The 19,570-nt window shown below is 39.9% G+C and overlaps 1 protein-coding gene across 1 annotated transcript in view; it reads right to left on the bottom strand.

The window, feature by feature from the left end:
• LOC126361403 (glypican-5-like) overlaps window positions 1-19,570 on the bottom strand; it is a 169,024-nt gene that overhangs the window by 28,067 nt on the left and 121,387 nt on the right. Inside the window, exon 3 of the mRNA XM_050007832.1 lies at window positions 12,492-12,600. Coding sequence (XP_049863789.1) covers window positions 12,492-12,600 — 109 coding nt within the window. The remainder of the gene's footprint in view (window positions 1-12,491; window positions 12,601-19,570) is intronic.

The following is a 19,570-nucleotide window of genomic DNA, read 5'->3' as shown; positions in this document are numbered from 1 at the left end:
TCATCCAATTTTTCTGAAAATGCAACGATTTGTTTCTCTGTACCGGTACAACACATTTCTCGATTTTCAGCCCATGAGAATAATTCTTTCGTTGTGCATTTTTTTTTTGTCTTGAAGTGAATTTTATAAATCTTTCTCTTTTTTCGTAAGTTACGGCTTTTGAGCTCTCAAAATGACAAAAGTTTTACATTTGTATACACAGTGTAGCATATAGTATATGAAGGTCCAAAATATTTAGGGCCAAAATTATTTAAGTGGAAGAGGATTATACTTTGATAACATCAAGATTAGGACATAATGGGTAGAAATGAATGTTTAGATTTTGATCGACATAAACAAATTACAGTTTACAGCAGCACCTTAACCTCATAGCGATTGTTCAAAGAGACGACCATTAATCACACCGGCGCATTACATTTCATCGCGCGCAATAAACTAACCTCTTTGTGTGCAGTAAAATGAGACCGGCAACCAGAACCTATGAAACAGTTGCTGCCTGGATTCTACTGACCTTCCACAACCCGTGTGCTTTATGAAACACCATATGATAAAATCTAATGAGGACATACACCTTATATAGAGTAAGGTAAGATGCCAGGGCTAGGTACTTTACGTGAGCACTCATCAATAGCATCTCCGCTTTACAAGTCTGGAGTCGCCTACATGAGACTAGTCAGGAATTACCAACATGCAAAGAAATGGAATATGAAAGCAGTACACTGTAAATAGATACACCGTAAGTTCTCAGAGACTACAGATACTGATATAATGCATAGCTCAGTAGGAAATTCAGCTGAAGCGAAATGAACATCTCTAAAAAGGCAACAGCTGAAGGTGGAAGGGAAAACATAGATACAAGGAAGGCAACTGCGAGAAAACCAAGAGCAAACAGTTCTGCTGTTCTACGAAAGAAGCAGGTGCAAAAATATTCAGAGAAATTCAGGAATATAGAAATACGTCAGTCAGTTATGAAATAAATACGAAGTGTACGGAAAATAGGAGGAAATGGTTGCATGAAAAAAAAATAATGATTGTAGGAAGGACTGACTTACAATATAGAAAAGTCAAAACAATCTTCAGCGAATTTAAAGGAAGGGCGGTAACATTTACAGTGCAATGGGAATTTCACTGTTAACCGCAGAGGAGATAGCGGATAGATGGAAAGACTACATTGAAGACCCCTTAGAAGGGAAGAATTGTTTGATGACGTGATGAAAGAAGAAACAAAACTCGATGGGGAAGGGATAAAGGATCCAGTATCGTTGGTGTGTAGAATGTCAGACTTGCGATGTACCATCAGACACATGGAAAAACGTCCTCCAAACAATTCCGAAGACTGCAAAACCCTACAAGCGCGACATTATCCCACAGTCAGCTTAAGAGCTCGTGCATCCATTTTGTTAATAAGAATAATATGCTGAAGCTTGGAAACGAAAACAGGATCTCATGAATGACGATCAGTTTCGCTTTGGAAACGGTAAATGCATAAGAGAGGCAGTTATAACATTGCGGATGATAATGAAAGCAAGACTCCAGAAAAATGAAATCACGTTCATACGATTAGCCACCATGGAAAAAGCATTCGACAATGTAAAATAGGGAAGACATCCCGCATTCTGAGAAAAATGTGGGCAAGCTGTAGTGAAAGACGAGTGACGTGTAGTATGTGCAAGATACAAGACAGAACAATAAGAATGGGACAAGAAGAACGAAGTTCTCGGTTTAAAAGGGGTGTAAGGGATGTAGTCTTTTATCCCATCCAGTTCAATTTATATATCGATTAAGCAAATAAAAGAAAGAAAAGGAAGGTTCAAGAATTACAGGACATGCTGAATGGAATGAACTGTCTAATGAGTGCAGAATACTGATTGAGACCAAATAGAAGAAAGACGAAAGCACTGCGAAGGAGCAGAAATGACAAGAACGAAAAACTTAACATCAGTATTTGTGATCACGAAGAAAATGAAGTCATGGAAATCTGCTACCAAGGCAGCAAAATAACCCGTGACGGACGAGGAGGAGGAGGAGATTAGTGTTTAACGTCCCGTCGACAACGTCATTAGAGACGGAGCGCACGCTCAGGTAAGGGAAGGAAGGGGAAGGAAATCGTCCGCGCCCTTTTAGAGGAACCATCCCGGCATTTGCCTGAAGCCATTTAGGGAAATCACGGAAAATCTAAATCAGGATGGCTGGATACGGGACTGAACCGTCGTCCTCCCGAATGTGAGTCCAGTGTGCTAACCACTGCACCACCTCGCTCGGTCCTGTGACGGACGAAGCAAGGAGGACATCAAAAGAGACTAGCAATGGCAAACAGTGCATTCCTGGCCAAGATAAGTCTACTAGTATCGAACATAGGCCTTAATTTGACGCTGGTCGTTGTGGCCAAGCGGTTCTAGGCGCTTCAGTCTGGAACCGCGCCAGCGATACGGTCGCAGGTTCGAATCCTGCCTCGGGCATGGATGTATGAAATACTTAAACCTAACTAACCTGTGGACATCACAAGGTTCTATGGGACTGATGACCTCAGATGTTAAGTCCCGTAGTGCTCAGATCCATTAGAACCATTTGAACCTTAATTTGACGAAGAAATTTCTGAGAATGTGGTATGGAGCACAGCATTTTATGGCACTGTAGCATATACTGGGCGAAAACCGGAACAGAAGAGAATAGAAGCATTTGAGATGTGGTGCTACAGACGAATGTTGAAAATTAGGTGGACTGATAGGGTGAGGAATGAGTAGGCTCTCCGGGGACAGGGCGAGGAAAGGAGTTTATGGAAAACACTGACAAGAAGAAAGGACCGCATGACAGGACCTCTGTTAAGACATCACAGATTAACTTCCACAGTACTAGAGCGTGCTGAATCACGACGTTTGACGGGTGATTACATTTTTTATTTTTTCCTCTCTTTTGAAACATAAAAAACCATTTATGGTGTAATGTTTAGAATGTTAATCAGGAAACATTTTGTAAGTAGGCTGTTTAGGTTTTCTTATTGGTAACGCCACATAGCGCTCGGTATAAAAAAAATCACTGGCTGTGCCGTGTGCAGTCTGTGTTTAGTCTGCATTGTTGTCTGCCATTGTAGTGTTGGGCAGCGGCAGCTGGATGCTAACAGCGCGTAGCGTTGCGCAGTTGGAGGTGAGCCGCCAGCAGTGGTGGACGTGGGGAGAGAGATGGCGGAGTTTTGAAATATGTAAGAATTGGTGTCATGAACTGATATATATATATATATATATATATATATATATATATATATATATATATATATATATATATATATATTTTATGACTATTAAGGTAAATACTTTGTTTGTTCTCTATTAAAATCTTTCATTCGCTAACTATGCCTATCAGTAGTTAGTGCCTTCCGTAGTTTGAATCTTTTATTTAGCTGGCAGTAGTGGTGCTCGCTGTATTGCAGTAGTTCGAGTAACGAAGATTTTTGTGAGGTAAGTGATTTGTGAAACATATAGGTTAATGTTAATCAGGGCCATTCTTTAGTAGGGATTTTTGGAAGTCAGATTGCGTTGCGCTAAAAATATTGTGTGTCAGCTTAAGCACATTCGTGTATAATTGTTCAAAGGAGACGTTTCACATAGACCAGTCTTGTATAATTTTTCTAAGGGGACGTTTCATATGTCGACCCTTAGCCAAGGATACCTCACTGGAATCTTCTCATTTTTTCTTGTAGTTTGTGTAGTTAGTGTAGCCTTTGTTTATTGCTAGCGCCTTATCATGGAGAGAATTCCTTTGTAGTTGCAGTCTTTCATTGTTGTACAGTAAAACAGTTGTGGCATGCATGTAGAGTTGCACCAAGTATTTCGCAGCTGCGCTTGCCATTAACTAGATATTATTTTCTATGTTAATGTATTCTCTTATTTTTGCTGTTCAAATTGTGTTTTTTTCTGTGTTGTCGTGTGAAATATTGTGACAAACGTAATACTAGGCTCCAAAGTAAACTGAGAAATGACAGTGAAGACGAAAGCAGTGTGTTAGCGCCACCATGTAATGAATTAACTAATGTTCAAAGTAGTAATTTGGTAATTGTGCATAGAGAAATGGAGCGGGTTGCAAATAATGGTGTAAGCAGTGAAACAATTAGTAAACAGGGAAGCATTATCGATCGATCGGTTGGCAACAGCTCGCCTCAGGATTCCGAAATGACAGGAAACAATATTGCAAATACTGTAGATTCAGGTTTTGCGTCCTCACCGTTTTCTCAAATAAGTCAAGACACATTTTCTGTTTTTCAAACTGCGAATAGTGCCGGTGCAAATGCATTGCCGAATAGGACTAAGGAACATGTTTCAGACACCAGTGCATTGTTATTACAATTAATGCAACAAATGGGACAAAAGCTTCAAAAGTTAGACACAATGGAACAAAATCTTCAAAAGTTAGACACAACGCTTGAACAAAATCAGAAACAAATGGGACAGAATCTTCAAAAGTTAGACACAATGGAACAAAATCTTCGGAAGTTAGACACCACACTTGAACAAACACGTGAAGATTTAACTACTGAGTTACATAACATTGAATCGAAATGTCAAAAAATCTGTAATGACGTAAAAACACAAATTTGTGAGCATTTCCAACCCATTTTTTCGCGGCATGAAAATGCATTACAGAATCACGAAGCAGCCATAAAAGAATTGCAAACTATTGTTCGTGAAAATCACGACACCTTGCAAGCTAAATTGGACTCAGTTGCATCCACCGATTCGGTTACGCAACTTGCAAGAACTCAGGAAAACTTAAAGGACACAGTTGAGTCGATTTCAACACAAATGGACACTCTGAAACTTGGTTCAGAAAAACACACTGAGGAAATGTGTTCACTATCGGAGAAAGTAGCCGAACTTTCGGATCAGTTCACTAATTTATCTACGAAGGTAGATGATAATTTGAATGACACAAAACCGGTAGCCTTTAATGACACAGAAGAGTGCGAACAAATTAGGAAATTCAAACAAAGTCTGAATCAAATTAGTACGCAACACCAAAGAGAAATCCGGGAAGTACAAGATCAGCTGACACAGGTAATACAACAATTACGTATTTCAGAGGACACTCGCGCTGCAATACGGGAAGAGGGACATAGAAATACGGAACAGCCACAAAATAATAACACAGGGCACTTCGGAAATTATGAAAGAAATTGGCAAGGTACACCGAATTTTGAGATGGAACCGCCGAACGACGTAACAATGACCGATATGCTACCCGCCGACACGATGATTTTGACTATAAGCTGTTCATTACTGCACGTAAATTCAAAACATTTAAGAATTCTGGCAACGACATTCATCCACAAGCGTGGCTCCATCAATTCTCTCATTGTTTTCCTCCCAACTGGTCATTAGAACACAGATTAGAATTTATGTGTGGCTACTTAGAGAATGAACCAGCTGTAAGAATGCGATCGGTCATTCACGATTGCCACAGTGAAGGAGAATTTTACCATGCCTTCCTCTCAGCATATTGGTCCCAAGCCACACAAGACCGAGTAAAATATAGCATCATAATGATGAAACATTTCGAACAATCTGAATTTTCCAGTCTTGTCAAATATATTGAAGACATGTTACATAAGAATCAGTATCTTTCAAACCCATACAGCCCGTCAGAACTCATCCGCATTTGCTTAATCAAATTACCTGAACATTTACGACAGATTATTTTAGCAGGACGATGCAAAGACTACATTGAAGCTTTTCAGGGACAGTTACAAGAACTGGAAATTGACACTGACAATCGCGGAACGCGAAAACAGGAGCACAACAATTACAGGTCACACCTGTCACAATTCCGCGATAACAGAAATAATACACGACAAGGCTATTCGTACAACGTAAATCGTGACAAAAACAGACACCACCCGTATGACAACCGTTGGCAGAGTAGTAATTATTACAGGGAAAGATCAACTCTGCGCGGTAATGACTATCACAGAAACAATCAGAGACACAGACAATATGGGAATCAAAATAATTATTATCAAGGGAGACGGAATAACTTAAGACGCAACGGTCCAGCGCGCAGTTATGATTCAGGGAGAAATTGTCCACCACGTGACCGACAAGAAAGGAACTATGGAAACTACCGACAAAACGACAGACCTGAAATCCATCAGAACTGGCGAACTTCAAACAGGGCAGGGCCTTCTCGTCAAGGTGAATTTGTAGAAGTTAGGTCTCCTAATCCCAATAACAACGCGCGCCAACAAAGAAACAGACAATGACTCGCACTGCAAGCAGCCGCGTGCGCCGGCTGGCTCACAGAAAAATAACATAAGTTAACCTTGAGCAAAATTCCAGTGTTCCTTACCGACGTAATCACATGATAATTGCTTTTCAGTTGACAGTCTGCATACTAGGAAGATTAAAGGTTTACACCACATTTCACATGTAAAACCGTTCATTGAAAGATAATCTGCTTTTTAACTTAGTCTTTGCTATAAAATTTTTCACTTTACATTACTTGTATCCTTTGTCAGACTTAAGAAATTGTTAACATGCAACAATGTCTGAAGTTAAATATCCAGTCAAGAACCAAGAGAACTTATTTAAACATAAATTACGAATGCATTGTTATAGTGAACAGACGACACAGTGTCATTGTGTGTGTGTACATTCTTGCTTGTTAGTGGCAGGATTACGTAATGACCATAAGGCTCACATGCTTAGAACATTTACCAATACTGTTAATGAGATTTTAATGCAACATTTTGGTTTAGTTGAAAAGACATTCTTTATTTGAAGTAATTTCTGTGAGATTAAAGATGACTTAGCAATTGGTTTCTTTGATAGCTACACGATTATGTCACGACGCTACTTATGTGTGACACAATTTACATTGTGCTTTTGCGGTGTATCTGTTTTATATCTGCTGTTTTTCTGAATAATTCTCGAAAGTAAAACATGTTTTACTAGTAACATTTGTGGTATAGCTACAATGAGACAGCCTTTTCTGTAGCCCAACAATACGTTACAGTACAGTACTTACTTCATCACGGCAATAAGTGTAGTAACTACGATATCTATACGCAAAGCATTTCACTTTTCTTTATCATGAGGTAAGTACATTGACTTCTGCAGAACTTAGTTTTTGGAGGACGATAACTACGACACTTCCACAGAGATTGTCTTACAACAAGGCGCACAGTTTAGCGCTACAGTACACGTATTTGAGTGATTAATTTTGTACTTAAACATTTATTCTTAAAGATATTTGAAGTACAATGATACAAAGGTTTTCCATGATACATTTCATTCCATTGCTGTAATCTGCAACACCTGAGGATATAATTACATTAATCCTCAGGGGGGTACATGCTTACTTTGTATACCATGTGTGTGGCAAGCACAAGGAGCCCTAGCTAATATGGTATTTGCTTATACAATTTTACACATTGGTACCATATTTCTCTAACACATAAATTACACAGCTATCTGATCATTTAACTGAGAGAGACCAATATTTATTTTACTACATCAGTGACAGATGTTTACGTAATTATACAGTTGGATAACTTCACACTTATGAAATTGTATTTTGTCTGTACTTTGTGAAATTTTCATACTTTTTCGGAACCGTTGTGACACTATGAGAGCTTTGAATGATGTATTTGGTATGAGATCATGATTTTTAAAGTACGTTTGACGTAGATGACACTATTGAAATGAGCAGAGAATATTTTTTAGGTTTTGAAGTTATTGCAGAAAGCTACGATGATTTTGAGATTTAGCTGAGATTTTATAAAGTTACTAAGACGATGACAATGTGTATTATGCTGTTGCGGTATGTTTATGATCAATAAGAAGATGCTATATGAAGAATTTGATTATGCTACTTATTTGTTATGATGATATATTGAAGAAGTGTCGACGAATAAGGTAAGGAATAATGAGTAGTGGTTAGGGACTCTGGTTTGTGAAAAAGGTTGTTGTAAACCTATAATCGTACTTTAAGAGCTATGAAATGTGTGTAAATGCGTGAATGTATTACAATGCCGACGAAAAATTTTTGGACACTGTTATATCAACAAGAATTTATTTTCTACACATTTGTAACGCAAATTCTCAACCTGTGAAAATATTTTTATATGAGACTGCCACTGTAGCGGAAACTGGTGTCGTAAATATTTCGGTAAGAAAGTTAAGTGACCACCTGCACGTAATGCGTCGTGGGCACCCAGCTGGGTGACAGCCACCTGGAAACAAGCCATTAGTGTGTGCCTTTCAGAGGCACAGGTAAAAAAGGGTCCCATTATCCTCGCTATTGACATTCCTTTGTAGAAAGCACCGCAAATACGACACGCTCATTACTGAGAAAGATACTTACATCTGACACCTGATTATAACAAACCTCTTTCTACGAGAGTTGAGAGAATTCTACTAACTTATGAAATGTCACATGACTATTGAATGATATTTTTATGCTTTGTCCATATTTGCTTATTCCATTTGATATCTAATTTCCAGCTGTGTTGCAGCATTGGGTTTATAAAATAAAATTAAATGCATTTGCTAATGTGAACACTTTCTGTCAACAGATCTATTAAATAACGATTTTATGATCCACATTCTTCAAAAAGGAGCACTTGGAAAGGAAAGAACAATAAGAAGGGACTAGTAACAGTAACTGCATACATAACTTTCTTTTCAAGTACATGGTAATATTTTTTTTTACAATAAGTTGTTGTGGTGCACCAGTTTAATTACATAGATATTAAGATGTGAATATACATTTCCCTTATCTGCATTGTTGTCTTTAGTGTAATATTTTTATGCTTGAGCTTTACCATGTTTAGATATAAGTTACTGCATTTGCTGCTGCTGTTTTCCTGGCATAGTGCTACTAAATATCACTTTGTATTACTCTGTGAAGCTAGTTTTACTACTGATTTATTTTTCTTGTTTGCTGCGCATTGCCTTATATTAGTTGTAATATTGCTGCCTTTTTTTGCCAATTTCCATTTTTTTTATCATTCCTTTTTGTGTAAATTGTTTTGTGCTGCTGCATTGCCTCATCCCTTAGTTAAGCATCTGAGCTCAGTAGATTTAAGTTAGCTTAAGAGGGGGTAGCCTATATAAGAGAATGAGCTGCGATGAATTTGAAGAAATGCACTGAGAGGTTATATGAGAAAAGTACAGACAGCATGTATAGATAGGACTTTCTGGAAATAATGAAGAAATAATGGAGATCTCCAAGAAGTAAAGAAAGTTTTGTTTGCAAGATACTGCAGTAAAACCAACCCTGTCCTTTCCCTTTCTATTATTCCGCTATGTGTTTGTGTACTCTTGTATATTTGTGTTCTTCCTGTCTTTATGTGTTTAGCTAATAATATTTACATTGTAGAATTTTTCTGATGTTTAGACATTATTTATTCTCTTTTATTTTAATGCTAATGTGTGAAGTTGATGTTTCAATAATTATTCTGATCTTTTATGTATGTACTTATGTCATAATTTTTGCAACTCCTATGAATTTGTTATTTCGATTCTTTTGTAAAGCCTGTACTACTGCAAATGTTCTCTGTATTGTTATGTTCTTTAAAGATGTATTTTGTACCTTTGTTATTGCATTCTTATGTTATAAAATTGTAATTGACACCAGTTCATCAAATTCAGTAACTTGTAAATTACATTTCACTGCACACGTTTCTGTTGCTCATAGTATATGGACAATATGTGAGAAGTAGGGACTGATAGTGTTTGCACGTGTGTTAATAATTCAGTAAGGGACTGGATAACAGCATTGCTGATTGTAAGAACATTTCAAAAACAATTTTTGTGAGTGCACAAGTGGTGGTTACGGACTTGCTATATTATCCGCAAGACTCTTCAATGGTGATTGTGCACCTGCACAGTCAAACAAAATGGCTGCTGGCCATCTCTACAAGGACTACAGTGGGTCTACACCTTTGACGACCCACCGATACCATTATTTCTACAAGGACTGCAATGGGTCTGCACCTCTGGTGGCCCACCAATAGTAATTTCTACCAGGACTACAGTGGGTCTGCTCTGTGATGACCTACCTACCGATAGTCTTCAACGTTGACTGACTCTGCTGAGGCCCATTACCTGTCTGCATGTCAAGAGTCAGCACTGTCTTTCGTTGGAAGGACAACACTACTTCTTCAAGACTACTTAGAAATCCACTACTTCCAAGTGCAATTTCTTTTACTGCTCAGACTTTGAAAAAAACACTGCAATTTTACGGTGATGAACGAGCAGGACTGTCTTTATGGACTGTGAGAAAATTTTAGCTTCTGACCAACATTGTATCAATAAGTGTGTGTATTTGATATCTTTGTTATAGTAATTATGAAAAATTTCATCAAATCATTATTGGCCACTGCCCAAAAAAATTTGTAAAAATTTTTTGTGGGGAGCATGGGGGCTATGTAAGTAGGCTGTTTAGGTTTTCTTATTGGTAACGCCACATAGCGCTCGGTATAAAAAAAATCACTGACTGTGCCGTGTGCAGTCTGTGTTTAGTCTGCATTGTTGTCTGCCATTGTAGTGTTGGGCAGCGGCAGCTGGATGCTAACAGCGCGTAGCGTTGCGCAGTTGGAGGTGAGCCGCCAGCAGTGGTGGATGTGGGGAGAGAGATGGAGGAGTTTTGAAATATGTAAGAATTGGTGTCATGAACTGATATATATATATATATATATATATATATATATATATATATATTATGACTATTAAGGTAAATACATTGTTTGTTCTCTATTAAAATCTTTCATTCGCTAACTATGCCTATCAGTAGTTAGTGCCTTCCGTAGTTTGAATCTTTTATTTAGCTGGCAGTAGTGGTGCTCGCTGTATTGCAGTAGTTCGAGTAACGAAGATTTTTTGTGAGGTAAGTGATTTGTGAAAGGTATAGGTTAATGTTAGTCAGGGCCATGCTTTTGTAGGGATTATTGAAAGTCAGATTGCGTTGCGCAAAAAATATTGTGTGTCAGCTTAAGCACATTCGTGTATAATTGTTCAAAGGAGACGTTTCACATAGACCAGTCTTGTAAAATTTTCTAAGGGGACGTTTCAATTTTTTGATACTCTAGAAAATTATATTTATTTGGTAACGAACTGGCTTTCATTGTCTTACGCCATCTTCAGGTCACAAGTGAGTGTAGCAAAGGCAAATAAAATGGCGTGCGACTTTAAGCAGACGTCATTTCAACAGAAGACACAAAAGGCACATAAATGAAGATAGATAGAAAACTATTAATTTTTTCTCACACGGAAACAGTTACATTAACTACAACAGGAAAACTATAGTTTAAGTGGAGATAGAATTAACAGGTTATGAAAAATATAGCCTTCCATGAAAGAAATTGGAGATTAAGAAAGGAGCATACAACTTTTGCAGATCACCTTTTAACACAAAACCACTCATTGATCTAGAATGCGAAGTATTACGTTCTGATAAGAAAAGCGGGTAAATGATCCTACAGGAAAGCGCAGACATATGACGAAGAATGGCATCTAAGTATTAAATGCCAATACGCATTTTCCTTTTTCCTCTCTGACAATTTTAATGCAGCACTGGTAACTAAAACCTGATTTAACAATGTTTATTTTTCATCAGTTCATCTAGCGTTCTCCAGTAAATTATGTAAACGAGTAAAAACAGTGAGTAGACGTCGCAAGCGGGCGGGAAACTTATGAATCAGCCTGTAATCGCAAGAAACAGTACACCGCAGACAGAAGCGAATCGGTGAGCCCGGCAAAGTCATTATCGTCGCTGTCGTTCAACATTGCCTCACTGATCGGCAACATCAGCAACAGTGGCGTCTGATTCTGAAAAACATCTTTTGTTGTACTATACCATGTTTATGGAAGTACTAGTGAAAACTGAAATCCTTTAATTATCACTCTATTTGTTCATTACAGCTGTTATTATTGTGGCATCGTAACTGTCCTTGTTTATTTTTATCTGTAGTAGGATACAGTAATTTTTGTAAGTTCAGCCACTGGTATAAATAAACTTCCTGATTTGGTAACTGAAAGTGGGTGAACTGGATAGCTTGTGCAGTAACTTTGTAGTTAAAGTTAATTTAAGTTTATGATCTGGTGTGGTGACGACAATAATATCGACATAATTTGGCGTTATTGATCGATTAACAGAAATAATAAATAATAACGGTAATAATAATTTTGAACTCATCGTTTTACTTGTATTTGCGATGTCGCTGCAAGTGTTGCCTTTTCGTCGACATCAGAAATCTGTGCAGTCGAAACGACTCAGTTAAACCGCAATTAGGTTTCGGAAAGAAACGACACCGTTGTTAAGAAGCGCTGTGGGTCACGGCAGTAAAGTTTGTACACTGATCGTAACGGCGCTCGCTCACCTCGAAATACCTATTGATAGAGAAACCCTATTGTATTGCATGTATTAGAGGGATAACCTGAGTGTTGAGATTTTTGAGGCAGGAGAAAAGTTGAGACAACTGGATGGAGCCACGTACTCACCAGGCAAGCTCTGCTGGAACGCAGTGCCGTTGCACCGGACGCCATCGTGTGCAGTGTTCTCGTCCGTAACACCGTAGTCCCACATGTGTGGTCCGCACACTCTCTTCACCTGAGAAAGGAATTTGTATGTAGTTAAGGTACAGCTAATAGACATACTTAGGGTACAAGAAATAAGAATAATTAAAAACTTGATTGGAAACTGCTTTAATTACCAGAAGCACAATCTGCAGGTGCGACAATGAAGAACCATCTTCAGACTGGAGAATAATATTGGGGTCGCTTTTGTTCTTACTGTGTAAAAATGATCTTTGATCATATATAAATGATTCAGAAACAATTCGCTTTGCTGAAGATGAAAGTATTGTAATCAAGTCTGATAAAGCTCTACAAGATTATGTGCTCTGATCAATGAACAAAAAGAAAAATATACCGATTTTAATCATAGAAATGGTAGTGCCGACAGCAGTATCAGTTGCTGGGTAATTGGTTAAGGGTTTAATAGTAATTTTGCAGTGGTAGAAATTTTTTCTTGTGTTTATTTGTTGTATAGTTAGGGTTTTCCCTCTGTAGAATTTGTAGTGTTGTCGAATTATTTTGATTTTATCTTAGAATAAGAAGTTTTGCATATAATGGAGCTGGTAGTAAGGATGGAAATAAAGTTCTCTTGTAGGTATTGCTTTGGAGAAAATGGAAATATGACGTGGTTTACACGCAAGGGTTATTTGGAGGTGCAAACTGACTGAGCCCTGAAGGGCGACAGAATTTAAAGCCATGGATTAGGAATGGAAAGACGAAAGAAGGGAAATTCTGTAACATGTGTAAAGATGGATATTCATAGTTATGTAGCGGGAAACAGTTTTGTGGTTCACTGACAAAGTGTCTGGTCCTTATTTATTCAGCCGACCGTAGTGGCCGTGCGGTTCTAGGCGGTACAGTCTGCCTCGGGCATGGATGTGTGTGATGTCCTTAGGTTATTTAGGTTTAATTAGTTCTAAGTTCTAGGCGACTGATGACCTCAGAAGTTAAGTCGCATAGTGCTCAGAGCCATTTGAACTTATTATATTCACTTTTTATTGTACACTAAAATGTCAGTAGTGTGACCTAATTTACCTTTAGAGATAATAGAAAGTGGCTGTGAAGAGTGAATAAATAAATAAATAAGTAAATAAAACCTAATGGAAAAAGTTCATTTGAATGTGTAAATAAAATGTTATCGAAAACTACTAACTGATGCTCTGCTGATGGACTGTCAGTGAACATAGAAAAGCAGAATACATTCAGTTCTCTACTGCAAAGAAACTGATCACACCACTATAAATAATACATTAGAGTGAATAAATAAATATGATACTATGATAAATTTGTATTTATGAGAACCTGAAATCGCCACGTTTTACAGATCATTCAAACGACTGAACTCTATTGTGTTACTGGTAAAATCAAATGTAGGAGATGAAAATGTCAAACTAAACTTACTTTTCCTATTCACTAATGTCTTATGGCATTATATTAACTCATAATTGAAGAAAAAGCTTAGAAAACAAAAACAATAAAACGAAACAGCAGATGAAATAACTAGAGAAAATCAAGAACTGAAGGGAATTCGATCACCGCTTCCTTCCGAATACGTTTACGGTCGTAGATGAACTGCTGAATTCAACTGCCAATCTACTTAGCACATGACTAGGGTTAAGTACGAACAAAGCAAAGCCAAAGAGTAGGTTTTGGTGACCTATCAAATTATTTAAGAAGTGGAAGGATTCTGCTATGCAACAAGAAATATGGCATAAATCGCCGTAAGTAAGCTATGAGAAACAGACTCACGAAGGGGCAGAAAAGTTTCTCCAAATAAAGATGTGTATTGGTACCAATAGCGAACTTGAAACTGAGGAAGAAGTCCTTCGTCCTGTACTTGGAGAATACGACGCTGAGTCCCAGGAAACTGGGGACAGAGGGAAAACCTCTGCACAAGAAATTGAACGTAAGGGAAATGTGATAATTCAGAATGATATTAACAATTAAAGTGTGACATGATATCAGATACAACGTTTGTAACCTCGGCTAGGGCTGGTCACGGTTGTGAATGTCAGCGTCAGTTTTGTGATTTCCAGTGGACGGGAAGTGATCTCCAACCTGGAGATAACAGGTCGGTCTTTCCTCAATCCCACTAAGTGGCTGCAGGTCAGTGTCGACCGTACTGTTTCCAAAAACGAGAGTTTTCACCCTTTGGGATACAAACTTCTGAGAGTGCGGTAGAATGCAATACCTGACAGCGAGTACTATGGACGATTGAAGTGTCTGTCCACATTCTGCCCTGGAGGCTCACTGACCGAAAGGCCTGCATGGAGGGGATTGTATCTCGTGAAGTCAGGTGGCAGGCAGGACGGGAGTCGTGAGCCCTTCTGGGCAGAGTACAGGTTTCAAGAGTATCTCGTATATGTGAAGTAGTTGTTCTGCAATGGAAAAGTGGAAGAGGCAACAGGCACGCTGCCCGCTCACATGCCTGAAGGGCTCAGCTGCTTCTCGATTTCTGCGAGGAAAGATGCGACTATATGAGCGTGCAGTTGTTAGATGCACAGAAGTCACAGAATATGAAGATATCAGCTAGCCAGTCTTAGTATTTGATAACAATGAGGACTTGATGATCACTGTTTTTAGTCGTAAGCCTTCTGATTGGTTTGATGCGGCCCGCTGCGAATTCCTGTAATGTGCCAAACTGTTCATGTCAGAGTAGTACGAACAACATACGTCCTCAATTATTTTCCAGTATCTGTCATCCTCCACAGTTTCCTCTAGTTATTCTGTCAGGTCTTAACAGGTTTCCTACCACCCTGTCCCTTCTTCTTGACAGTTTTCTACATATTCCTTTCCTCGCAGATTCTCTGGAGAAGCTCCTTATAACTGACCTTACCTGTCCACCTTATTTTCAACATTCTTCGGAAACACCACATCTCAAATGCTTCTATTCTCTTCTTGTCTGTATTTCCCACAAATCATGTTTCGCTACCATTCAATGCTGTGCTCTAAACGCACATTCTCACAAATTTGTTCCTCAAATTAAGACCTTTTTTGATACTAGTAGAATGGACCAGGAATTCACTTTGGCCAGTGATAGTCTGCTTTTTATGTCCTCCTTGCTCCGTTCATTATACGTTATTTTGCAGCCTACGTAGCAGAATTCCTTAACTTCATCTACTTCGTGATCACCAATCCTGATGTTAAGTTTCTCGCTGTTCTCATTTCTGCTACTTCTCATTACTTTCGTCTTTCTTCTATTTACTCTGAGTTATATTCCGTACTCGTTAGGCTGTTCATTCAGTTTAGCAGATCCTCTACTAGGCAAGGTCCTAGTGGAGGTGGTTTGCCATTGCCTTCCTCCAACCGTAATGAGGATGAATGATGATGACGACAACGACACAACAACACCCAGTCATCTCGATGCAGGAAAAATTCCTGACCCCGCCAGGAATCAAACCCGGGACCCCATGCGCGGGAAGCGAGAACGCTACCGCAAGACCACGAGCTACGGGCCCACTGAGGACAGCAATGTCATCAGGGAATCTTATCATTGATATCTTTTTACCTCGAATTTTAATTCCACTCTTTAAACTTCCTTTTATTTCCTTAATTACTTCTTCGGCTTATAGTTTGAACGGTATCCACATCCCTGTGTTACACCCTTTTTAATCCGAGCACTTTGTTCTTCGCCTCCCACTCTTGTTGTTCCCTCTCGGTTCTTATACACATTGTATATTACCTGTCTTCCCCTACAGTTTACTCCTATTTTTTCAGAATTTCGAACAACTTGCACGATTTTTCATTGTCGACGCTTTTTCGACGTCGACAGATCCTATGAACGTGTCTTGTTTTTTCTTCAGTCTTGCTCCCTTTAAATAATCGCCTCCCTGATGCCTTTACCTTTCCTAAACCCAAACTGGTCGTCATCTAACGCATCCTCAATTTTCTTTTCCATTCTTCTGTATACTATTCTTGTCAGCTACTTGGATGCATGAGCTATTAAGCTGACTGTGCGATAATTCTGGAACATGTTGGCTCTTGCAATCTATGGAATGAACGTTGTCGTTTTCTTGTCATTTCCCCCAGTGATTTTAGAAATTCTAATGGGATGTTGTCTACCCCTCCTGCTTTATTCGATCTTAAGTCTTAGAAAAGTTTTTTCTAAATTTTCTGATTCTAATACTGGATCCTCTATCCCTTCTGTGTCCACTCCTGGTTCTTCGCCTATCACGCCACCAGACAAGACTTCCCCCCTCACAGAAACCGATAGACGTCTTCAGTGTGCTTTTCCAGCTATTTTATCTCTCCTCTGCATTTAACATTGGAATTCTCGTTGCATTTTTAATGCTACCACTCTTGCTTTTAATTTAATCGAAGGCTGTTTTGATTTTTCTATATGCTGAGTCAGTCCTTCAGAAGATCATTTCTTTTTTAATTTCTTCATATTTTTCCTGTAACTACACTCCTGGAAATTGAAATAAGAACACCGTGAATTCATTGTCCCAGGAAGGGGAAACAGTATTGACACATTCCTGGGGTCATATACATCACATGATCACACTGACAGAACCACAGCAACATAGACACAGGCAACAGAGCATGCACAATGTCGGCACTAGTACAGTGTATATCCAACTTTCACAGCAATGCAGGCTGCTATTCTCCCATGGAGACGATCGTAGAGATGCTGGATGTAGTCCTGTGGAACGGCTTGCCATGCCATTTCCACCTGGCGCCTCAGTTGGACCAGCGTTCGTACTGGACGTGCAGACCGCGTGAGACGACGCTTGTCCCAAACATGCTCAATGGGGGACAGATCCGGAGATCTTGCAGGTCAGGGTAGTTGACTTACAACTTCTAGAGCACGTTGGGTGGCACAGGATACATGCGGACGTACATTGTCCTGTGGGAACAGCAAGTTCCCTTGCCGGTCTAGGAATGGTAGAACGATGGGTTCGATGACGGTTTGGATGTACCGTGCACTATTCAGTGTCCCCTCGACGATCACCAGAGGTGTACGGCCAGTGTAGGAGATCGCTCCCCACACCATGATGCCGGGTGTTGGCCCTGTGTGCCTCGGTCGTATGCAGTCCTGATTGTGGCGCTCACCTGCACGGCGCCAAACACGCATACGACCATCATTGGCACCAAGGCAGAAGCGACTCTCATCGCTGACGACACGTCTCCATTCGTCCCTCCATTCACGCCTGTCGCGAAACCACTGGAGGTGGGCTGCACGATGTTGGTTCGTGAGCGGAAGACGGCCTAACGGTGTGCGGGACCGTAGCCCAGCATCATGGAGACGGTTGCGAATGGTCCTCGCCGATACCCCATGAGCAACAGTGTCCCTAATTTGCTGGGAAGTGGCGGTGCGGTCCCCTACGGCACTGCGTAGGATCCTACGGTCTTGGCGTGCATCCGTGCGTCGCTGCGGTCCGGTCCCAGGTCGACGGGCACGTGCACCTTCCGCCGACCACCGGCGACAACATCGATGTACTGTGGAGACCTCACGCCCCACGTGTTGAGCAATTCGGCGGTACGTCCACCCGGCCTCCCGCATGCCCACTATACGCCCTCGCTCAAAGTCCGTCAACTGCACATACGGTTCACGTCCACGCTGTCGCGGCATGCTACCAGTGTTAAAGACTGCGATGGAGCTCCGTATGCCACGGCAAACTGGCTGACACTGACGGCGGCGGTGCACAAATGCTGCGCACCTAGCGCCATTCGACGGCCAACACCGCGGTTCCTGGTGTGTCCGCTGTGCCGTGCGTTTGATCATTGCTTGTACAGCCCTCTCGCAGTGTCCGGAGCAAGTATGGTGGGTCTGACACACCGGTGTCAATGTGTTCTTTTTTCCATTTCCAGGAGTGTACTTCGCCTCAGCTTCCCTACGCTTCTTATTTATTTCATTCCTAATTGACTTGTATTTCTGTATTGCTGAATTTCTCTGAACATTTTTGTACTTCCTTCTTGCATCGATAACTTAATTATTTCTTATGTTACCCATGGATTCTTCCCAGTTTCCTTCTCTGTACCTGTGGTTTCCTTTCAAACTTTTGTGATTGCTCTTTTTAGAGATGTCCATTCCTCTTTAACTGTAATGCCTACACAGCTATTCCTTATCGCAGTAGCTGTAGCCTCTGAGAACTTCAAGTGTATCTCCTGATTCCTTAATGCTTCCTTATTCCACTTCTTTGTGCATTAGTTTTTCCTAACTAATCTCTTAAACTTCAGCCTACTCTTCATCGCTACTAAACTGTGATCTGAGTCTATATCTGCTCCTGGATACCCCTTACAATCAAGTATCAGACTTCGGATTTTCTGCCTGAACGTGTTGTAATCTAATTGAAATCTTTTCGTATCTCCCGAGCTATCCAAAATATACCTCTTCCTCTTGTGATTCCTGAAAAGAGTATTCGCTATTACTAGCTAAAATTAATTGCAGGGTCCAATTAGTCTTTCTCTTCTCTCATTCCTACTACAAAGCCCATATTCTCCCGTAATTCTTTCTAGTCCCCCAAGACTATTAGATATTCATCTCCCCTTTACGTACTAAATTACGCGTTCAATATCCTCATTATTTCCTCTGTTGGCTTGCGACGTCGGGGTGTATACCTGAAGTACCGTTGTCGGTGTTGGTTTGCTGTCGATTCTGATGAGAACAACCCTATCACTGAACTATTCACAGTAACTGACTCTCTTCCATATCTTTCTATTCATAACGAACCTTGCTCCCGTTATACAATTTTCTGCTGTTGTTGGTATTACCCTATACTCATTTGACCAGAAATTCTTGTCATGTTTGTCTTTGACTTCACCAACCGCCGCTACATCTAGCCTGGACCTTAGTATTTACCTTTCCAGATTTTCAGGCTTCCCTACCATGTTCAAACTTAGGGCATTCCACGACCCTACTGGTAGAACGTTATTCTTCCGTTGATTATCCCGTCGTTTTCTCATTGTCACCACCCACTTGAAAGTCCCCTCTGGTGATACGAATTTGCCAATTGAGAGACCATCATGAACTTTTTGAATTACAATCAACTCGTACGGTGGAT

The sequence above is a fragment of the Schistocerca gregaria genome, chromosome 1 (genome assembly GCF_023897955.1).
Source record: "Schistocerca gregaria isolate iqSchGreg1 chromosome 1, iqSchGreg1.2, whole genome shotgun sequence".
NCBI classification, from domain to species: domain Eukaryota; kingdom Metazoa; phylum Arthropoda; class Insecta; order Orthoptera; family Acrididae; genus Schistocerca; species Schistocerca gregaria.
Note: the sequence above shows the minus strand (reverse complement) of the source record. Positions and strands in the feature narration are given on the sequence as shown.